General features: G+C 36.2%; 1 protein-coding gene across 2 annotated transcripts in view; it reads left to right on the plus strand.

The window, feature by feature from the left end:
- The window catches only part of CEP128 (centrosomal protein 128), a 456,203-nt gene that overhangs the window by 60,167 nt on the left and 371,293 nt on the right, over positions 1-24,743 (plus strand). For both annotated transcript variants that reach the window (XM_030803555.1, XM_004091859.2), the window contains exon 9: positions 19,425-19,541. In XM_030803555.1, the coding sequence (XP_030659415.1) occupies positions 19,425-19,541 (117 nt within the window). The remainder of the gene's footprint in view (positions 1-19,424; positions 19,542-24,743) is intronic.

A 24,743-nucleotide genomic window follows, 5' to 3' on the forward strand; every position in this document is an offset into this window, starting at 1 on the left:
AGTATCCATTACCTCAAGTGTTTATCCTTAGTGTTACAAACAATCCAGTTATGCTCTGTTAGTTATTTTAAAATGTGCAATTAAATTCTTACTGACTGTAGTCACCTTTTTATGCTATCAAACACCAGGTCTTATTCATTGTATTTTTTTATACCCATTAAGCTTCCCTTCCTCTTACCCACTACCCTTTTCAGCCTCTAGTAACCATCCTTGTACTCTCTATTTCCATGAGATCAATTGCTTTTATTTTTAGATCCCACAAATAAGTGAGAACATGTGATGTTTGCCTCTCTGTGCTGGCTAATTTCACTTAGCATAATGACCTCCAGTTCCATCCATGTTGCTGGAAATGACAGAATCCCATTCTTTTTATGGCTGAATAGTACTCTTTTGCGTATAAGTACATTTTCTTTATCCATTCATCTGTTGATGGATACTTAGATTACTTCCAAATTTTGGCTATTGTGAATAGTGCTGCAACAAACATGGGAATGCAGATGTCTGATACACTGATTACCTTTGTTTTGGGTTTATACCTAGCAGTGGAATTGCTGGATCATGTGGTAGCTATATTTTTAGTTTTTTGAGGACCCTTCATACCATTCTCCATAGTACTTGTACTAATTTACATTCCCACCAACAGTGTAGGAGGGTTCTCTTTTTTTCCATATCCTCACCAGCATTTGTTATTGTCTGTCTTTTGGATATAAATCATTTTAACTGGGGTAAAATGATATCTCCTTGTAGTTTTGATTTGTATTTCTCTGATGATCAATAATGACCTTTTTGCATGCCTGCTTGCCATTTGTATGCCTTCTTTGAGAAATGTCTATTCAGCTATTTTGCCCATTTTAAATTGGAATATGAGATTTTTTTTCTGATCGTTGTTTGATCTTCTTATATATTCTGATTATTAATTTATTGTCAGATGAATATTTTCTGTCATTCTGTGGGTTGTCTCTTCATTTTGTTGATTGTTTCCTTTGCTGTACAGAAGCTTTTTGATTTGATGTGATACCATTTGTTCGTTTTTGCTCTGAATGCCTGTGCTTGTGTGGATGCCGTTTCTTTATCTTGTCTGCTGATTCTAGCTAGGACTTCTAGTGCTATGTTGAATAACGGTGGTGAAAGTGGGCATTCTTGTCTTGTTCCATATCTTAGAGGAAAGGCTTTCACTGTTTCCACATTTGGGATGGTAGTTGCTGTTGGTCTGTCATATATGGCTTTTCTTATGTTGAGGTATGTTCCTTGTGTACTCAGTTTTTTGAAGGTTTTTTTTTTTATCATTGTTGAAGGGGTGTTGAATTTTGTCAAATGCCTTTTTAGTATGAATTGAAATGATCATATGGTTTTGTCCTTCATGCCATTTATATGATGTACCTCATTGATTAATTTGCGTGTGTTAATCCATTGTTGCATTTCTGGGCTACATCCCACTTGGTATTGATGACCTTTTATCAATGTGTTATTGAATTCATCTTGCTAGTATTTTGTTGAGGGTTTTTGCATCAGTATTCATCAGGGATATTGACTTGTAGTTTCCTTTTTTGATGTGTCTTTATCTGGTTTTGATATTAAGATAATACTGGTCTTGTAAAATGGCCAATATTACTCTATTACTCTTCTTACTCTATTTTTTTGGAATAGGTTGAATAGGATAAGTATTAGTTCTTTAAATGTTTGGTAGAATTCAATAATGAAGCCATTGGGTTTCAGGGTTTTCTTTGCTAGAAGACATGTTATGTCTTTTATCTCTTTACTTGGTCTGTTTAGCTTTTGGATTTCTCATGGCTCAATCTTTGTAGGTTGTGTCTGTCTAGGAGTTTTCTTCTAGAGGTCTTCTAGATTTTCCAGTATATTGGCATATAGTTACTCATAGTAGCCACTAATGATCCTTTGAATGTCTGAAGTAGCAGTTGTAATGTCTCCATTTTCACTTCTGATTTTATTTATTTATTTGGGTCTTCTCTATTTTTTTCTTAGTTTGGCTAAAGGTTTGTCAGTTTTATTTATCTTTTCAAAAAACCAACTTTTCATTTCATTGATCTTTTGTATTTTCTTAATTTCAATTTCATTTATTTCTACTCTGATCTTTATTATTTCTTCTACTAATTTTGGGTTTGGTTTATTCTTGCTTCTTCAGGTTTTTTTTAATGCTGTTATAAATGGAACTATTTTCCTGATGTCTTTTTCAGTTAGATAATTGTGTATAAAAATGTAGTAATTTTTATGTGTTGATTTTGTATCCTTTACTGAACTTATTATTATTATTATTATTTTTTGAGGCGGAGTCTCTCTCTGTCACCCAGACTGGAGTGCAGTGGCGTGATGTTGGCTCACTGCAATCTCCACCTCCCAGGTTCACGCCATTCTCCTGCCTCAGCCTCCCGAGTAGCTGGGACTACAGGCACCTGCCACTACACCTGGCTAATTTTTTGTGTTTATTTTTAGTAGAGATGGGGTTTCACCATGTTAGCCAGGATGATCTTGATCTCCTGACCTCGTGATCCGCCCACCTCGGCCTCCCAATGAACTTATTATTTTTAATAGTTTTTTTGTGTGTGGAATCTTTGGGGTTTTTGATGTGTGGGACCATTTTCTCTGCAAATAGAGATAACTTTACTTCTTTTCCAGTTGGATGCATTTTATTTCTTTTTCTTGTCTGATTGTTCTTGCTGGTACCTTTAGTACTATGTTGAATAGAAGGAGAAGGGGCATCCTTGCCTTGTTCTGTATCTTAATGGAAAAGCTTTCAGTTTTTCTTCATTTTTATAATGTCCACTGTGGGCTTTTCTTAAATGGCTTTTATTATGTTGAGGAACTTTCCTTATATGCCTAAATTGTTGACAGTTTTTATCAAGAAAGTATGTTGGACTTCGTTAAATGCTTTTTTTTTCTCATCAGTTGAGATTGTAATGTGGTTTTTATCTTTTGTCCTGTTAATATGATGTATGACATCAATTTGCATATGTTTAATCAGCTTTGCATGCCAGGAATAAATACTATCTGGTCATGGTGTATAATTTTTTTGATGTGTTGTTGGCTTTGGTTTGCAAATATTTTATTGAAGATTTCCGTAAGTGTTCTTCAGAAAGATTGTCATAGCTTTCTTTTCTTGTGATGTCTTTATCTGGCTTAGGTTTCAAAGTGATGCTCCTTTATAAAGTATGTTTTGATGTATTTCTTCTAGCTCCATTTTTTGGAAGAGTGTAAGAAATTTTGATATTCTTGCTACTCTTAAAAATTGTCTTTGATTTTTGACAGTGCGATTATAGTATGACTTGAAGAGGATCTCTTTGAGTTGAATCTGTTTGGGAACATTTGAGCTTCATAGATCTGGGTATCTGTATCTTTTCCAAGACTTGGGAGGTTTTCAGCAATTATTTCATTAAGTAAACATTGTATTCTCTGTCCTTTCTCTATGAAATTCCCATAATGTGAACATTTGTTTGCTTGATGGTTTTTTGTAAGTCTTTACTCTTTTTCAATCTTTTTTCCCCTCTGGTTGAGTCATTTCAAAATACTCATCTTCAAATTCACAAACTCTCTCTTCTGTTTGATCTAGTCTGCTGTTGCAGCTCTCAATTTTATTCTTATCTCATTGATTGAATTCTTCAGCTCCAAGATTTATGTTTGGTTCTTTTTTTAATGACATGTATCTCTTTGCTGAATTTCTCATTCAGATCATGAATTGTTTTCCTGTTTTTATTGAATTGTCTATTTGTATTTTCTTGCATCTCACTGGAGTTTTTAGAGTATTATTTTGAAATTCCTTTGGGGCAATTTTAAGTTTTTGTTTCTTTGGGATCAATTACTGTATAATTATTGTGGTCCTTTGGTGGTGTCATATTTCCTTGGTTTATCATTTTTTTGTGTGGCTGTGTGTTAATTTCTGCCTGTCTGGTGGTACGGTCACTCCTTCCAAACTTTAGAGTGGCTTTTGTAAGGGAAAACATTTAGCTGCAGATGGGCCTGAGGGTCCTGGCGTGGCAGAGTGTGGTGGCTCTGCTTCTGTGTTAGTGCAGTGTTGTAGTCTCTGTGAAGTTTTTTCAGTTGTGATCAATGTTAGTGATACCTGCAGATCCTCAGTGGTCTAGGCTGAAGGAATTTGTGGTAGTGACAGTGACTGTGTAGGTTATTAGAGCAAGGTTTTAGGGATTCTCCTGTTTTTGTCTTCCTTAGAGTGGGGATTCTTAACTGAGAGGATCTCTGTTGAAGCTGGATCTGACATGGTTCAAAGGCAGCTACAGTGGCACTGGGATCCACAGCACAGATGCTCAGAGTGGTCATGAGGTCAGGCTCTTGCACACATTGTCTTCTGAAACTTGTAGCACCCGGGACTTGAGGCACAGAATCACTCTCCAAGGCATGAGTGGATGCAGTTCTTCCAGTAAGCTAAGGTTTGTTGCTCTAAGGGACAACCTGGTAGCTCAGGCCCAGGGGGTTGGGAAGCAGCTGTGGTTCTTACCCATGGGAGCAGGGCACCACACTTGTATGACTCCAACGAGGAAGAGGTGCTCCAGAGGCTCAGGCCCTGGGGTTGGGCACAACTGCAATTTGGGACCTAGAACCAACAGGGCACAGTAGAAGGCTGGACTCCAGGATGTGAGGAACCATGCAGTGGTGACTCTACTCTAAGATGGTGGGGTGCCTGAGTAGCTTAGATAGTAGAGGGCTAATCTAGTTCCAGGTAGATGGGGTGTGTTCTGGTTCTTGGGCATGGAGGGTGGAGTGGCACAGCTCAGCCATGGCTCTTACTCCCTGGGATGTGAGGCACTTCTAAAAGTGCAGCTACATGAGTCAGTAGAGCCTCTGGATTCCTGGGTATGTGGTGTCATGTCACCTGTGTGCTTGGGGGGCGCAACTGCTCTAATATGCTGGAAGACCAGGGTTCCTGCTGGGGGAGGGGCTGCTGCCTCACCAATGGCATGGTGTTGAAGGAGACTTCTCTGGTGTGTAGGAGGCCAGAGGTCCCTGTGTGACAGAGCACTACTTCAGCTGTGCCATGCGGGTTGCCACTTCTCTGGTATGTAGGAGGTCTGAGCAGATGGTAGGGTGCCACATCTGCTCTGGCTCCAGAGGCATAAATTCTCCAGTGTGCCAGAGGCCTGAGGTACCTGTGGTGGGGGGGTGGGTATTGCCTTGTCTGTGGCAACTGTTGTGAGACTGTTCCCGCACTTTAAGGCTCTGGGTCCCTGGGAGTGTGGCATCCCTTCAGCTTGGTCTTAAGGGGAGGATATAGCGGTGACTGAGATGGGGATATGCAGTGACTGAGGTAGCTTGCCCCTAGGTGGGTAGAGCTGATCCCAGCTGGGGGATGAGGTGGTGGAGGCAAGGTGATTCCTTTCCTTCCCTGTGCAGCCATTCTGGCTTTTTGTGCCCTATAGAACTTCTGTTGCTACTTTGCTGTTCTCATTGCTCTACTGTAGTTATTTTGGTTCAAAATGTGGTTTTTTTGTGTGTGCGTTTTCTTGTGGTAGAGAAAAGTGCTAGGAGCTTTTAGATGGCCAGCTTGCTGACGTCACTCTAAGAAGTTTTATATCTTATACATTTTTTTTACAATGTATTTCTTGAATTTGATATCTTTCACGCTATTTTATAGGGTATCATTAAATACTTTTTTTAAAGGTCAGTCTAACGCTGTTTTGATTTGGAGGATTTGCTGTATTACATTTAATGTAAATGTTGATTTCATTTGTTTAAATCTACCATCTTACTATTTGCTTTCTCTTGGACCCACTTACTATATTTCCATTTTTTTTGTGTTTTTTTTTTTTGGTTTTATTAGTTTTCATTTTTCTGTATTCCATATCTATTAGCTTTCTAGTTATATCTTGTTATTCCTTTGTTAACCTAGGGATTACAACATGTGTCTTTGAAATATCATAACTAATATAAATTAATTCTTTTAGCTCTTTCCAGAAAATGCAAAGATCTTATAGCACCTCAACTCCATAAACCCTGCTTTTCACTTTTATGCTATTTTGTTATTTAGTTTTGTATTTAATTGAGCCTTAGAAGACATTAGTATTATTTTATGCAATAATGGTTTATTTAGGTTTACCCTTAGATTTACTGTTTTTTGTTCTTCAGTCCTTTCTGCATTTTTCAGATTGCACATCTGCCTTAAGAACATATTTTAAGATTCCCTTTAGGGTGAGTGTGCATATACCTGAAAGTATCCCATCTAGAATTTCCTTTAGAAAGGAAATTTTTATTTCTTTTTATTTAGTAACTTAATCTCTCTTCAACTGAGGCAAGCCTATTAAACCTACTCACTGATTTTCATTTTAAGTCATTGCAAGTTTCAGTACTAGAATTTTCATTTGACTGTTTTTAACTTTGTAATTGTTTTCCAAAATCATCAGTCTGTTTATCTGTGTCTCATAGCTTCATTATCTAAATCTTCAATATGTCTGTTTTGATTGTCTATTATCCTTTGCTTTTCTTGGACTTTGATCACATTGTTTTGTCCTACTGTTTATTTTTGATTCTCTAGTTATTTTTGTTTGATGACAGAAAACCTATTTTATTTTCTGCCAACAAAATTTGAATAGATAATTTGAGGCGTAGGACATTATTACATATGAGAATATAGGCATTTACTTTTTGTTATAGGCTAGGGTCAGTAGCAATCTTGGATTATCTTATTATTTGTTGTTGAGATACTTAATAAACTTTGGTACTGGGTCTTAAGTACTTCTGGTTCACCCTTACTGCTTCTGTATAGCCCTTCAGGATTCCAGTCCAAAGGCTAAGAGAGTGATTAATCAGGGACCCATTACTTGCAAGTCTCTCAACTCAACATTTTCTCATTTAAGAATCTGGTAAAAACTCTGTTCAGCTTCTCAGTGTCTCAGCTGCCTTTTCTGAAATGAGCTGATATTTCAGGGGAAAAAGTTGTTCTAAAGGATAGACCATTCTCTCCGGGTTTCTTTCTTCTGCATGTTATTCTTATATTTCCTTATTACTTTTTAACTTCCCAGTGTTTTAAAAAACAATTATATTTGGCCGGGGGCGGTGGCTCATGCCTGTAATCCCAGCACTTTGGGAGGCCGAGGCAGGTGGATCACGAGGTCAGGAGATCGAGACCATCCTGGCTAACACAGTGCAACCCCGTCTCTACTGAAAATACAAAAAAATAGCTGGGTGTGGCGGTGGGCGCCTGTAGTCCCAGCTACTCAGGAGGCTGAGGCAGGAGAATGGCGTGAACCTGGGAGGTGGAGCTTGCAGTGAGCCGAGATGGCGCCACTGCACTCCAGCCTGGGCAACAGAGTGAGACTCCATCTCAAAAAAAACCCAAAAAATATTATATTTAAGATATTCTTTCTAGCTTTCTAGTTACTTTCATCTAAATTATCTAGTCTGTTATTTCTGGAATTGAAACTCCTTTAATCTTTTTTATATATCTGATGTCATTACTATGTTTGCTATTTCCTTTCTTTCTTTCTTTTTTTTTTGTTTGGAGACAGAGACAGAGTCTCACTCTGTCACCCAGGCTGGGGTGCAGTGGTGTGATCTCAGCTCGCTGCAACCTCCACCTCCTGGATTCAAGTGATTCTCCTGCCTCAGCCTCCTGAGTAACTGGGATTACAGGTGTGTGCCATGACACTTGGCTAATTTTTGTATTTTTAATAGAGACAGAGTTTCATGATGTTGGCCAGGCTGGTCTCGAACTCCTGACCTCAGATGGTCAGCCTGCCTCAGCCTCCCAAAGTGCTGGGATTACAGGTGTGAGCCACCCCACTGCACCCAGGCTATGTTTTCTAATGCACAAGATTTGACTAAGTTTTTCAACTGTTGCCTGAGGCTTCTTTCACTTGCTGTATAGATATACATCTTGTGAACATGCTTGTTGTATTAGTTTGTTTTTATGCTGCTGATAAAGACATACGAACTGGGCAGTTTACAAAAGAAAAAGGTTTAATGGACTTACAGTTCCACATGGCTGGGGAGGCCTCACAATCATGACGGAAGGCAAGGAGGAGCAAGTCACGTCTTACATGGATGACAGCAGGCAAAAAGAGAGAGCTTGTGCAGGGAAACTCCCATTTCTAAAACAATTTTATTTAAAATATTCTTATTTTACTTAAAATATTTTATTTAAAATATTCATGATATTAAAAATATCACGAGAATAGTGCAGGAAAGACCCGACCCCATAATTCAATCACCTGCCACTGGGTTTCTCCCATGACATGTGGGAATTGTGGGAGTTACAATTCAAGATGAGATCTGGGTGGGGACACCGCCAAATTATATTACTTCTAAACGGGCTTTGATCTAAATTCAGATATCCTTAATATTCTACTGAGGTCCCTGTAAACCTGAGTGAGCCATGGTCATATCAAGTTGTACTGTCATGCTGTTTTTTGAAACTGTTAGATAGTTAGGATGGTTTCAATTTGGGGTTTAATAGTACTAATTTGCATAGTGCACATTACATTTATTGTTTCACCTTTCACCACATGACAAGAGAACCCATAATAAACAGTTATCATTTTATTTGGATTTCTTTCACATAGCAAATAAAACTAGTAAGTATTATCTATATATAATCTACAGTTTTACTTTGTATTTAAAATGTAGCCACTAAGTAAAAAGTTAGCAGTTAGCTGAATTCAGAGAGAGCTCAAACTCTCTCACATAATTATTGCCATGCATCAAGAATGACTCCATATCACATAAAGTGCAACTGGATGTCACACCTCACTAGTGCCCAGCTCATTGGTGTAATTGCTGTATAAAACTTGCTAGTTTACCCAACTATCCACTCTGCCCAGCTCATGAGGACACAGCCTTTTATACTGTCTAAACCCAGAAAATTGTGCCCACATAATTGTACACTCAGTTGAATTGTTCATGTGCCAGTTCCTTACATCAAGATGTGATGTTACACCTTGTTTTGTGCTTTCTGTAATTTGCTGTCAATGTAAGATTGTCTCATAATTGCACAAAGGGCATCTCAAATTTCTTGTGGGTGTGTATAGTCCTGATTAAGAAAAAAATGTACAAAGCAAAACTTAATAATAACATTGTTGGAATTAAGAAGGTCTTCTGAAGGCCACAGGATGTATGTTTCCAGGGCTTAATGTAGACTTTGTGACTCACTTATTTCAATTGAAGTCAACATTTATGTTTTATAACTGGTCGATGTATTGTGTTGTGTTTGTGAATTCATAACCTGCTGTCAGAGAAGATGGTTTCATTATTTGAGTGTTAAGCTTCTCAGAGAGTGCAGCTGTTTCCCCCACTTCAGATTTAAGTTTAAAATAAAATTACCAAAATGATGCACATTCACTGTGGCAAGCTTAAATATTGTACATATATATAAAGTGAAAATAAATGGCTGCCCCTATTTCTTGCCAATTTCACTTTCTACTGGTAAGCACTGTTAATCACATTTATTGTGTATTATTCTGAGGCTACAGTTGTTCATCATGCATTTTCTCAGTGACTAAGATATATCTTGAAAGCTTATGGAACACATTTTTCTTTGAGAGACAAAAAGTTTTGGTTGCTGTCATATATGTCAGTATTTGATGTGTTAATCTTTTGTGAATCATAAATATTTTTTGCTAATGTCAAATTGTCCATTGGAAGGGAAGAGTTATTGTTTATAGTATGATGTCATGGAAAATATTTTCTATTAACACTTAATTGTGGTGATACGCAATCAGTATTGCATAGGCCTTATACCATAGGGGAAACTTCAGTTTATTAGTTGTCTAGATTTTATTGAGTTGAGTGTGATATGACTGCATGTTGTTTGATTATTTTTGGAGGAAAAAGTCAATTCTGTTTTAGTTTTCTATAGGAGGATCACTATTAAAAATAAAAATGTAAACATGGATCCAGCTGTTTCTGGAAGGGTTGAGCATTAGTAGAGTTTATAAAAATTCTGTCAATACTGCATTTAGAATAACATGATTATTGCATAGATTACAGCAGCAGGATATATAACATATTTATTTAAGCGGACTTTGAGGCACTAGGTATTGTTAAAGATCTGAGGAATCAACATATTGAAAAGCGAGAATACCATCTTTTAAACAGAATGCGTTTTCTTTTGTTTGACCTTTCATTAAATACTAATCTTAAAAGCCATTCTCATTTTTATTCTTGTTATTTTGCTATTTTTATAACCAAATATGGAGATTTAGGAATTTTTGATATTCTAGTATTAAACTTAGTTGATAATGGTATCCTGATAAATATGAATTTTTTAGTATTGGATTACATTTCTAGTATTTTCCCTTAGGTCTCAGAGAAATAAAAAATAAAGAAGTTCTAAAATATACTTTCTTTAAAATAATTCTTATAGGAATTATGTCATCACTCAAAAGCTATAAATATATGTCTTTAGGTTAAGGTCCACAACCTTCATTTAGGGCTGTTTTTACTTACTTTGGTCTTCACTGTCTCAGGAAATGGCGTCATATTCCATCCAGCATGTTAAGCTGGTCACCAAGGATTCATCTAGATCCATTTCTTTACACCATACTTCCAATCCATTACAAAATCTTGTCCCTTTAATTTCTGAAATCTTCCTCAATTCCATTGAGTTCTAATACTACTTTTCAAGCTGCCATCTCTTCTCAGTGGGTTTACTGCAGTGGCATCCGTTGAAGTTGGTCCCTCTCCTCCCATACCTGCCTTTATCTGTGCTTCTCACTGCAGGCAAATTATTTTTTTAAATTATGTTTAATTATTCCTCCAGGTTTAAAAATCCTACCTGGGTTTCTTTTGTTCCAAATCCTTTACCATGGTCTATAGTGCCTACATTATGTGGCTTTCTCTGTGTATCTTGATTTTTTTTTCCACTGGCTGTTTTCTTTTACCAAGATTTTACATTGCTGACTTCCTCTTTCTTTAATATTTTATTATTTTCAGAGTACAAATCTTTCATCTCCTTAGGTAAATTTATTTCTTCATATTTTTTGGGTGCTATAGTGAACAGGACTCTTTTTTGAGTTGTTATGTAGAGAAATGCTGCTGATTCTTGAATGTTGAATTTTGATTTCTGCAACTTCACTGAATTTGTTTATTCTAACAGTTTTTTTTTAGGGGGCCTCTTTAGGGCTTTCTATATATAAGATCATGTCATCTGAAAACAGGGACAATTTAACTTCTTCCTTCCTCATCTAGATGCATTTTATTTCTTTTTCTTGCATACTTGCTTTGGCCAGGACCTTTAGTACTATGTTGAATGGAAGTGTTCATACTGGGCATCCTTGGCTTTTTCTGATCTTAGAGAAAAAGCTTTTAGATTTTTACTGTTGAGTACTATGTTAGCTGTTGGCTTGTTGTATATGGCCTTTATTATGCTAAAATAAATTCATTCTATGTCTAATTTGTTGGAAGTTTCTCTTTTTATCATGAAAGGCCGTTGAATTATATTAAATGCTTTTTCTGCACCTATTGAGAAGACCATATGATTTTTATTCTTTATTCTGTTAATGTGGTATATTACACTTATTGATTTGCAGCTTTGTATTCTGGGGATAAATACTAAGTGATCATGGTGTAATAATTGGTGTAATGATTCTTTTAATGTGCTACTGAATTTGGTTTGCTAGTATTTTGCAGAGGATTTTTACATCTGTGTTCATCGGGGATATTGGCTTGTAATTTTCTTTTTTAGTAGTGTCTTTGGTCTCAGGCTACTGCTGGCCTCATAGGATGAGGTTGGACATGTTCTCTTCAGTTTTTTGGAAGAGCTTGAGAAGGATTGGCATTAGCTCTTCCTTACATGTTTGGTATATTTTACCAGTGAAGTAATCAGGTTCTGGGCTTTTCTTTGTTGGGAGGTCTTTGATTACTGATTCAATCACCTTACTCATTATTGTTCTGTTTGGATTTTCTGTTTCTTTGTGACTCAGTCTTGGTAAGTTGTAGGTTTTTAGGAATTTACCCATTTCTCCTAGGTTATCCAATTTGTTGGCATAAAATTGTTCATAGTATTTTCTTATAAGACTTTGAATTTTTGTAGTATCATTTGTAATGTTTCCTCTTTACTTTTGATTATTTACTTGAGTTATTACTCTTTTTTTCCTTATTCAGTCTAGCTAGCATTTTGTCAGTTTTCTTTATCTTTTCAAAAAACTAAGCAGAAAAAAAATAACTCCTGAGTACCAGGCTTAATACCTGGGTGAAGAAATAATCTGTACAACAAACCTCTGTGACACAAATTTACCTATGTAACAAACCTGCACATGTACCCCTGAACCTAAAATAAAAGTTTACCCAAAAAACTGTTAGTTTCATGGATCTTTTCTATTGTTTTTCTAGTCTATTTCATTTATTTTTGCTGCAATCTTTGTGATTTCATTTCTTCTACTGACAGTGGCTTAGTTTAGTTTAATTTTGTTTTTTAGTTTCTTGAGGTATAGTTAGATTATTTATTTGAGATCTTTTTCTAAATGTAGGCATTTATTGCCGTAAAACTCCCTGTTAGAACTGCTTTTTTGCATCCCATAAGTTTTGGTGTATTGTATTTCTGTTTATATTTGTTTCAAGGAATTTTTTCATTTTCTTTTAAATTTTTTATTTGACCCATTGATTGTTCAGAATTGTGTAGTTTAATTTCCACATATTAGTGAATTTTCCTCTTCATTTATATCTAGTTTTATATCACTATGATCTAAAGAGATACTTATTTTCTTAAATATGTTAAGACTTGTTTTGTGGCCTAACATGATCTATCCTGGAGAATGTTCTGTGCATGCTTGAGAAGAATGTGTATTCTGCTGCTGTTTGATGGAATGATCTGTATATGTTTGTTAGGTCCATTTGTTCTAAAGTGTAGATCAAGTCTAATGTTTCTCTATAGACTTTCCGTCTGGATGATATGTCCATTGTCCACAAAACTACTATTGTATTTCTGTTTAATCTTTTTCTTCAGATCTATTAAGATTTGCTTTATATATTTAGGTGCTCTGATTAGGTGCATATACATTTACAATTGTTATATCCTCTTGATGAATTGACTCCTTTATAATTATTTAATGAGCTTGTTTCTTTTTACATTTTTTGACTTATAGTGTATTTTCTCTGATGTAAGTATAGCTACCTCTGTTTTCTTCTAGTTTCCATTTGTGTAGAATACCTTTTTCCATCTGTTCATTTTTCAGCCTATTTGTGTCTCTAAAGTCTATTTATGAGTCTCTTTAGGCAGCATACAGTTGGGTCATTAGAAAAAGTATATGTAGCTACTCTATGTCTTTTGATTGGAGAATTTAATTTGTTTACATTTAAAACATTTATTTATAGGTAAGAACTTGCTACTGCCGTTTTCTTAATTGTTTTCTGAGTGTTTTATAGTTTCTTCATTCATTTTTTTTCTCTCTGTCTTCCTTTGTGATTTGATAATTTTCTGTAGTGGTATGTTTTGACTGCTTTCTCTGTCTTTTAAATATGCACAAGTTTTTTTCTTTGTGGTTACCATGGTATTTACATAAAATATCTTGTAACAATCTATTCTAAGCTGATAACAACTTAACTTTGACTGCATAGAAAGAGTCTACACTTTAACTTCCCTCCCATTTTACATTATTGATGTTACAGTTTACCCCTTTAAATATTGTGTATCCATTAAAATTATAGTAGCTATAGTTATTTTTAATACTTTTGTCTTTTAAACTGGAGTTAAAAGTAACTTAAACACTACCATTGTAAGTATTAGAGTATTATAATTTGAGTATATTCATACTTTTACAGTGAATTTTATACTTTCATATGCTTTTATGTTATTAGCATTCATTCATTTTGTCTTGAAGAACTCCCTTTTATATTTCTTGTAAGGCAAGTTAATGGTGATTATATTCTTGGTTGGCAGCACCCGCCTCCCCCCACCCCCTGCCAGGACTTCAAATTTATCATCTTGTTCTCTCCTGGTTTCTGCTGAGAAATTCACTGATAGTCTCATAAGGGTTCCATTGTATGTGATGAGTTGTTTTTCTCATGCTGCTTTTGGCATTTTCTCTTTGTTTTTTCCTTTAGAGAATTTGATTATTATGTGTTTCAGTAAGATCTCTTTATATTTAATCTATTTGTGGTTATTTGATCTTTGAGGATCTGGATGTTCTTTTTCCAGATATAGGAAATTTTCTGCTATTATTTCTTTAAGTAAACTCCTCTCATCTCCTTTTCTTTCTTTGCCCCTTCTGGGACTTCCATAATGAGTAAATTTCTTTACTTGATGGTATCTCATAAATTCCATAGTCTCTCTTAATTCTTTTTCTTTCTTCTTTTTTTGTTTCTCTGAGTGGGCAATTTCAAATGACCCATCTTTGAGCTGATGATCCAGTTTTCTTCAAGATTGCTCTGGAATTATTCAATTCAGTCATAGTGTTATTTAGATGAAGAATTTCTGTTTTGTTCTTTTTGATGGTTTCTATCTCTGCTGAATTTCTAATTTTGTTCATGCAACAATTTTCTGATTTTGTTGTCTGTACAGAAGCTTGTCCTTTCCCACAGTTTTGCTCTCTATGGTTTCAGCTTCTTGTGGTCAATTGCAATATAAAAATAGTAAATGAAAAATTCCATTAATAAACAATTCATAAGATTTAAATTGCATGCCATTCTGAGTAGAGCAGTGAAATCTTCAGTGGTCTCACTTCATCCCTCCTGGCACATGAATCATCCCGTTATTCATTATATCCATGCCATAGACACAACCCGCCCATTAGTTGCTTAGCAGTTATGTCGGTTATCAGGTTCACTGTCTCAGTAACGTGATAGTGCTTTTGTTCAAGTAACCCTTATTTTACTAAATAATGGCTTCAAAGTACAGAGTAGTGAGGTTGACAGTTTGGCAATGCCAAAGATAAGCCATAAAGTGTTTCTTCTAAGTGAAAATGTGAAAGTCTCAATAAGGAAAGAAAAAAATGTATACTGAGATTTTTAATTTCTGTGATATGAACAAATTTGCTGTCTGTGAAATTATGAAGGAAAAAATTGTTCATGGTATATATAGGGTTTGATACTATCCTCGGTTTCAGGCATCCGCTGGGGATTGTGCAGTATATCCTGCATGAGTAAAATGGGACTACTGTATTCTCTTATAGCTCACTGAACTTATTTAAGATGATTATTTTGTATGCTTTGTTAGGTGTTTGAAGATCTCCATTTCTTTGGGATTGCTTGCTGGTGCTCTATTTTATTCTCTTAGTGATACCATGTTTCCTTGATCATTTATGATCCTTATGGCCTTAGTTTCTGTGCATTTGAAGAAGCAGGCACTTCTTCCAGACTTTATGGACTGGCTTTGGCAGGGGATTCCCTTTACTTAATGAGTCTGTGCAGAGATTTTTGGTAGGCTCTCTAGCAGGGTTCATTAATGAGCTTTGCTGCTGATATCTTTTTGGGAGCTGGCCTTGTGACTGGGTCAGCAGATGGCCTGAGCTGGTATCTGGGTCCCAGAGGCTAGCCTGTTGTCTGGGCTTATGAGTTGGAGCCTGGAGCCTGTATTCACTGGGGCAGACGTTGACTTTGGGTCTTCTGTGGGGGGTCTTGGATCCTGGCTCCTCTGGGGCTGGCCTGGTACCAGGGTCTACTGGTGTGGGCCAAGTTGATTGGGTCTGCAGGGGTGTCCCTAGTGCCTGGGTTCTTAGGGGTAGGCTTGGAGCTTATGCCCATAGGAGCTGGTCTGGCACTGTGGTGAGACTAGAGCCGAAGTCTGTTGGGGTCTGCCTGGTGCTGGGATGGGCCTGGTACCTGAGTCCACGGGGGAAGGCCCAGAGCCTGTGCTTACAGGGGCCAGTCTAGTACTAGTACTGAGGTGCCCCTGGAACCTGAGTTCCTGGAGGTGGGCCTGGTGCCTGCATCTGTGGAGGCTGGCCTGTATACTGGGTCCATAGGGGATGGTTGTGGTGTCTGGGTATGTACAATTAGCATTTAATGTTAACATATTTCCCCTAACTTGCTGGCTTAAAACAGCATTTCATTTGGCAGTTTCAGTGGGTTGAGAGACAGGTGTGGCTTTGCTGGGTCCTTTGGCTCTGGGTCACTTGCAGGCTGCATTTTTCTCAAGGCTTGACTGGAATGACAAGCCATTGTCAGGATTCAGTTCCCTGTAGGTTACTGGATTTGAGACTTCAGTTTGTCATGACCTGTTAAAAGGCTTCTTTTATTTCTTTGACATGTGGCCTCTCCGTAGACCATCTCATAACATGGCAGCGTGCTTTATTAGAACAAGCAGACAAGAAGATGACTGGCAAGAGAGAAGATGCTAGCAAATTGGAAGTCAGTTTTTTGCAACCTAATAATAGAAGTGACATCCCATCACTTCTGCAGTGTCCTCTTTATTAGAAGAAAGTCCTTAGGGCTAGCCTACACTCAAGGGTAGAGGATTACACAAATGCATGAATACCAAGAAGCATGGATCATTGGGACCTATTTCAGAAGCTGTGTAAGAGAAACATTAATATCAAAATTAAGAATAAAACTACCAAATGATCCAGCAGTCCCACTTCTGGATACATATCCAAAGGAAATCAGTGTCTTGAAGAGACATCTGGACACCCCATGTTCATTACAGCATTATTCACAATAGTCAAGATATGGAAACAATTTAAGTATCTATTGACCAAAAAACAGATAAAGAAATACACATACAGACGTACATACACCCAATGGAATATTGTTCAATTTTTAAAAAGAAGGAAATCCTGTCATTTGCAATAACAAATGGATGAACCTGAAAGACATTATGCTAAATGAAATAAGGCAGATACAAAAATATAAATACTGCATTTTCTTACTTAAATGTGGACTCCAAAAAGTCTAGTTCATAGAAGCAGAGAGTGGAATGGTGGTTGCTAGGGGCAGGGCAGGGTTGGGAGGGGTCAGGAAAATGGGGATATGTAGTACAAAGTTTCCCTTATGTAGGATGAGTAAGTTCTAGAGAGCTAATGTACAAAATGATGACTATGGTATTGGCAAAAATAATGTTAGCTAAGTAAAGTGATAGATATGTTAATTAGCTTGACTATAGTTATTTCACAATGTATGTGTATATTAATACATGAAATTATGTTTCAATAAAACTTTTACTTAGGAGGAATCAAAGGCTGGGCACGGTGGCTCATGCCTGTAATCCCAGCACTTTGGGAGGCCAAGGCGGGTGGATCACTTGAGGTCAGGAATTCAAGACCATCCTGGCCAACATGGTGAAACAACATCTCTCCTAAAAATAAAAAAAGTAGCCAGGCGTGGTGGCAGGTGCCTGTAATCCCTGGTACCTGGGAGACTGAGGCAGGAGAATCGCTTGAACTCGGGAGGCAGAGGTTGCAGTGAGCCAAGATCACACCACTGCACTGCAGCCTGGGTGACAGAGTGAGACTGTCTCAAAAAAAAAAAAAAAAAAAAAAAGTGAGAAACAATCTTCCAAGTATAGTAACTCTGTATCATCACATGTGTTAGCTATGGTGGCAAAGTTGCTGATGTCTAAATAATTTTGGATATTGATTTCAGTATGTGGTTACCTGGACTGCTTTAATTTTGATAGGATTCTAATAAGAACAGCCTTTTCTGAAATATAGAAGTCATTCAACTCATTGAATTTAATCAGAGAAATTTTAACTACTCATTCATTGTCAGTCTTCAATAGATAGGAAGCTAATTGAAGGCAGAGTCTGGGGATACAGTATAAATTTGGACTCCCCCAGAACTTAACTACTAATAGCCTACTGTTGACAGGAAGCCTTGACAATAACATAGTCAATTAACACATATTTTGTATATGTATTGTATATTGTATTCTTACAATAAAGTAAGCTAAAGGAAAGAGTTATTAAGAAAATTATAAGGAAGAGAAAATATATTTACCATTCATTAAGTGGAAGTTGATCATCATAAAGGTCTTCTGCCTTCAAGTTGAGTAGGCTGAGGAGGAACTGGTCTTGCTATCTCAGCAGTGGTAGTGGCAGAAGAAAATCCACTCATAAAAAATGATGAGTTCATGTCCTTTGTAGGGACATGGATGAAACTGGAAAACATCATTCTCAGTAAACTATCGCAAGGACAAAAAACCAAACACCGCATGTTCTCACTCATAGGTGGGAATTGAACAATGAGAACTCATGGACACAGGAAGGGGAACATCACACTCCGGGGACTGTTGTGGGGTTGGAGGAGGGGGGAGGGACAGCATTAGGAGATATACCTAATGCTAAATGACGAGTTAATGGGTGCAGGAAATCAACATGGCACATGTATACATATGTAACAAACCTGCACATTGTGCACATGTACCCTAAAACCTAAAGTATAATAATAATAAAAAAAAGAAAATATGGTGCCTGTCCACAATGGAATATTATTCAACCATAAAAAAAAAAGAAAATCCACTCATAAGTTGACCTGTGCAGTTAAAATCCCTGTTGTTCAAGAGTAAACTAAACTTTTGCTCTGCCTAAGTAAACTTATGTTTATTTATTTTTTTAAAACTTGGTTGAGCTATAATGGACCATAAAATTAATGCTTTAAGTGTACAATTCAATAACTTTTTTTTCCCATACATTTACTGAGTTATCCAGCTACCTCCCTAATTCAGTCTAGAACATTTACACGACCCCAATAAGGTTCCTTGTCAGGACTATCTTGATTCTTTGTCATATAAATAATTGGTGACAAAAGATTTCTTATAACAGAGCTGTGTTTATTGCTTCTCTTATATGAATACAAATGTCTTCTGTGTCCTTCTGTACCAAATATAGACATTGTCAATAGTGTAAATTTTATTTAGTGGGCTGTATAATGAAATACATGAGATGTGTTTGAATTTATGCAACTTTTAGTAAGGAAAATTTTGTGTCAGAGAGAAAAATTCTTTCATGTTTAGAGTCCCAGTTAAACATTTTCAGTTTGACTTTAGTTTTTGATCTTTTACAGCTTGTTTTATTTTTAGCAGATTGCAGTAGAAAAGATTGATAAGCTAATGTAAAGCCCTCTTAATTATTTACTACAAATAAACATCAATACCTTCATAGGCAGGTCATGCTCATGGATAATAAAAATAGAAAAGAACTAATTAGGTCGAACAATTTGTCATTAATTGGCTAACAAATGCAATTTTTAGCAAAATTGGTATTTTCATTCTAACTCACCAGAGGGCACTCTTTTCTAGTGTATTACTTTTAACTCTGATCTACTGAATTATTATATCATACCTCAAAAAATTTGAGGCATTTATTGGGATCCAGGTGTAGATTATTTGGAGATCAGTGATGACTTTCTTTTGTAACTTTCAGTAAGTTTTTTGGCCAGCTATTTCACGTTAGCGTCATTAGAAAGGGCTTTGCAAACAAAACAATCTTAAATGCTTTAAGCAGTAGTGTATCCGCTATAAAACTATCTTCTCAATTTAGTCAGTTTTGCTTGCTAGCTCTATAATGCTGCTGTTTCTCTGAATTCTTATTAAGGTTTCAGATCGGGTGGAGCGGCGGCTTCAGGAACTAGAGAGAGAGATGCGCACAGAAAGGGAGCTGGTGGAAAGACGCCAGGATCAACTGGGACTCATGTCCCTGCAGCTACAGGAGGTTTGTGAAAAACACTTTCATGGAATGTAAATCTTGAATTTGGATGTTTATTTAGCCATGTTGAAATGGTTATTGCGTGTGACAGTATAATTCAACCCATCTGAGAAGTATTAATATCACATATTGGTTATAGTTCAGTGTATAGAATCAGACTTCCCTGGTTTCATACTCGCTGTCCATGTGACGTTAGTTGGGCAAGTTTCTTAACTTCTCTAGGCGCTAGTTTTGTCTGTGGAAAATGGAAATAATAATAGTATTGACCTAATTAGATTAGTGCAAGGATAAATGAATTAATGCCAATAAAGCTCACAACATACTGTTTGCCATATGCTCGGAAAATGTTAACTGAAAGTATAATTATTCTGATTAATTTTTCTGGGCGTAGACTAGACCAGGGGTCATCAAACTATGGCTCACAGGTCAAAGCTGGCCCATTGTCTATTTTTGTAAGTAGTTTTATTGGAGCACAACCACTCCTATTCATTGATATATTGTCTGTGGGTGCTTTTGTGACACAATGGCAGAGTTGAGTAGTTGTAGCCCGCAAGTATATATATGGCCCACGGAGTTTAACGTATTGGCAGTTTGGCCCTTTACTGAAAAAGTCTGACAACTCCTGAATTAGGTTATTATCAAACCAATTTAAAATGGAGAATAGTTACCCTTAAGGTACTCTTTTTAATTTGAAATTTCAGATATAGGTAAAGTTGAAAATTTAGAATAAAGAATTTCTGTATAACATTTACCTAGATTCCTTTATTAATCATATTTTACCAGACTTGCTTCATCATTTATTCTAGATACATCCACATATATGTAATTTTTTGTGAAACATTTTTAATTTGCAGACATGATATACATACTTATCTGTGAATCTTAAAGTCAACTGATTAAAAAATAAATCATTTTTCATCTAAATAATTTGATATGTATGTTTTCTTTTATAGTTACAGTATAACAATCAAAATTAGGAAATTAAAATCAGTAAAATACTATGGCTTAATCTATACGTTTTATTCAAATTTTGCTACTACAGTAATGTCCTTTCCTGATCCAGGATAAAATATAGGTTCACACATAGCATTTAGTTGTCATGTCTCTTTAGCTTCCTTTAATCTGGAACAGTTTTTCAGTCATCATGAGTGATGACTTCTCAGGGTATATGCAATTTATTTTGTAGAATGGCTTTCATTTTGGGTTTCTTGATGTTTCTTCATGACTAGATTCAGGTTATGGACTTTTGGCTTGAAACTCAGATAATTGGAGTTATGTCCTTCCCATAGTATCATATCAGGAGTCATATAATGTTGATTTGTTACATTACTGGTGAAAACTGAACACTTGATTATTGTGTTGCCTACCGGGTGGGTTTATCCGCTGTAAAGTTATAATTATTCTCTTAAAATTATTTAAATAATTTTAAGTTATTTAAATTTAAGTTATCCTATAAAATAATTTTATTTTATAAATAAAATAATTTTATATTTAAAATAAATAAGAAAATTTTTATATTTAAAATAAAAAATTATTTATTTTATAGGATAACTCTTTGGGACTTGAACATATCCTATTGTACTTTTCTATTGTACTTTCTTTTGTAAGTTTCTATTGTACTTTTGCTCACTCTAATTTTAGCATCTATTATTGACTCATATGAAACAATTACTACTATAAGCAGTGCCAGATAGTGATTTAAAAATTTTTTATGATTCCTTCTACATTTATAGAATCCTACTGTAAGAAAGAACTTTTTGTTATGTGCACTCATGGATTCTTATTTTATTATATTGGTTATATTTTGTTACTATCATTTTAGAATATTAATTTGTTGAAATTCCCTTTAAATGTTTCTTTGGTCTATACATAAAATATAAAAAGTAGAAACAACAAGAAACCCAAAAGATTCAAAACAAATGGGAATTCTTTTCATTTATGAAATGATTTTTCTAAGAGTTCTAAAAATACACTTATGTGTGCTTGTAGGTCATTAACCTTTATTAATCGGCATATTTTTTAAAGTTTTTTTTTGCTATTAATTGAAGATTAGGAACAAAAATTGCAGCACTGAAATTTAATGTAAGCTGATAGAAAAATCTGCTTTTGTTTTCTGAAATTCCATTTCCTTACATTTCACAAAAGAAGGCATACCCTTGTAAGTTGGTAATTACTTTGAAGAGGATATGTTGTTGAATAATTAGATACAGCATGTGGGTAGGCTTTTTTTTTTTAACCTTGATTTTTATACATTTGTTCTCAAAGCAAATTACATCTGGTGAGCATAAGAATAGTACTAAAGAGACAATTGTTCTTTTCTGCAAGAGAAAATTAGAGAAATTTTCTGTACTTATTTTCTTCTCTCTTTGCAGAATGCAGGAAATTACAAAGAAAGAGGGAGAAAAAGATTGCTTCCCACCCCTTTTCTTAAGATACCAGAGCCTGGGTATTTGCATTGAAATTGTCAATTTGACTAAAAGCTTCAGCTGTGATTTGGAATTCCATCTCTGACAATACAATAGGAGATCACTATTTATAAGAACTATTTAATTTCATATTTTGTCACTTTAATATAAGCAGTGACCTATACGTTTTTAAAAAGTGGTTTTAGATTATAAACAGAGTAGTGGAAGCTAGGAAAGATTAAGCTGATGTATTTTCCTGCTCCCATGTTAAATGGCTTAGACTGTTCCAGAAAGGTCATGTTTAAGGAGAGGAAACACTTTCCCTTCTTTTTGATTATTAAAAATACTTATGGAAATTCCTATACCATATGATAATAGTAATTGATGCATTTTTTTCCTATTTATGGTGAGAAATTAAATCCATAGTTGAGCAGGTGGGCCTGAACTTCTAGCCACTGTGCTCTTTTGCCTTCTTAAAATGTATCTTTCAATGTTAATAAAAAATATGACATTTAAAACTTAAGACATTAAGAGTTTTCATTTGAAATTACAGGATGCAGAGATTTGAAGGTATAATATATTACAGGGAGGCATTCTGTGGTTTTGGCTAAAATCTGCTGCTGTTTAGTTATCCCACGGGTCCTTAGGTCCTCAGAGCTTTACCTATTCCCATTTAATGAAAAAGCACAGTGTTAATCTTTGGAAACTGGTCAAGGGAAAGCCATTTTCCTTTTCTGTAGAGTTTTTAAAGAATTGTTCACTCATTTCTGTTTCTTGTCCTGATTTGAACAAAAGGGCCATGCACGCCCAGGAATCCACTTCCTTTTTTGAGCCTCAGCTACTCATGTGCTATTGAAGTCACATGAATGCCAGATTTTCTTTATTTGGTAAGGATCTTCATATATTGTATTTTAAACAACCTGGTTTGGTATCTCATGGAAGTCTCTTCTTTAAGAGAGATGAGTATTTTATATGGGTTGTATGACAATATTCTTTTAGTATTATCTTTTTTAAATTGTAGATGATACTTTGAACTTTACTAATTCAAGTGTTTTTTTTTTTTTTTTTTGCGACGGGGTCACTCTGTTGCCCAGGAGTGCAGCAGCATGATCTCGGCTCACTACAGCCTCGAATTCCTGGGTTCAAGAGATTCTGCCACCTCAGCCTCCCTTGTAGCTGGGACTACAGGCAGGCGCCACCATGCCCAGCTGATTTTTTGTTGTTGTTGTATTTTGGGTAGAGATGGAGTTTTACCATATTGCCCAGGCTGGTCTCAAACTCCTGACCTCAAGTGATTTGCCCGCCTTGGCCTCCCAAAGTGCTGGGATTACAGGAGGGAGCCACCATGCCCGACCTAAATTCAAGTGTTGTTAAGCCTATACCCATCAGCCTTTTCTGTGTACACAGTCAAGTATATAACATTGAGGTAAATTATCATACTATAAACTCCTTTTGATGAGGTGCTTGATAGTATCATAACTTTGATTGGTTAGTTTAGTGGAGTGGGGGTAGGCTTAGTAGGTTGTAGTGTTGGGAAAGAGGTATGTAGACTGTAAACACAAAACAAAAAAAAACTGTAAAAAAAAAAAGCCAAAACCACTTTTTTGCAGGTCCAATATTTACATAAAATCCTAGATAAAAATTTAAACTTCTGGTTTGCATCCTGGAAACTCCTGACTCATTTTTTACTGGCTGTTTCATATACATTGAATATTATTTCTTCATCTTCAGCTGAATTACTTAAAATGAAAAACATGGCCGGGCATGGTGACTCACCCCTGTAATTCCAGCACTTTGGGAGGCTGAGGTGGGCGGGTCACTCGAGGTCAGGAGTTTGAGACCAGCCTGGCCAACATGGTGAAACCCTGTCTCTACTAAAAATACAAAAAACAAACAACAGCAACAAAAAAATTAGTGTGGTGGTGCACACCTGTAATCCCAACCACCTGGGGGTCTGAGGCACGAGAATAGCTTTAACTCGGAAGGCAGAGGTTGTAGGGAGCTGGAATTGTACCACTGTACTCCAGCCTGGGTGACAGATTGAGACCCTGTCTCAAAAAAAAAAAAAGAAAAGAAAAACATGAGATAAATGCTGGACACACACACACACGCAGGCACACTCCAGAGCATTTTTTTGAGGCAGGGTCACACTCGCCCATGCTGGAGTGCAGTGGTGTGATCATGGCCCACTCAGTCTCAACCTCCCAGGCTCAAGCGATCCTTCTACCTCAACTTCCCAAGCAGCTGGAACTACAGGGACACACCATTACACCCAGCTAATTTTTGTATTTTTTGTAAAGACAGGTTTCGTCATGTTGCCCAGCATGGTCTCAGACTCTGGACTCAAGTGATCTGCCTGTCAGCCTCCCAACTTGCTGGGATTACAGGTGTGAGCCACCATGCCTGGCCCTCTTCAGAGCATTTTATAGCATATTAAGTCACTAGTTTCTCCCTTATCTGCATCAACAATATTCTATGCTTACATATGATCTAGATGCCTTAAAATTAAAAGATGTTTCATGGGGAAGTCTGTGGGATAGGCAAGGGCATGGAATCTTAATAGACAATGGTGAAGTTTAAGTGAGAAATTAAGTGTTTAAGATAGGAGCTCAGCTCAGTTGCTTTTAGTCTGTTCTGAGGGACAACCAGGTATGTGAAGCTCATCAATAAACTAAGGCCATATGAAGAAAAATTAAAGTAATCAATACTTTTTTCCCACATTTTTCCTCATTTTTTTTGGAAAAACCTAATGAAGAAGTAGCTATTCATTTTTGTCCAGAAATGTAATTATGGCCCCAGAGAT

This window comes from Nomascus leucogenys, chromosome 22a, assembly GCF_006542625.1.
Source record: "Nomascus leucogenys isolate Asia chromosome 22a, Asia_NLE_v1, whole genome shotgun sequence".
Taxonomy (NCBI): Eukaryota; Metazoa; Chordata; class Mammalia; order Primates; family Hylobatidae; genus Nomascus; species Nomascus leucogenys.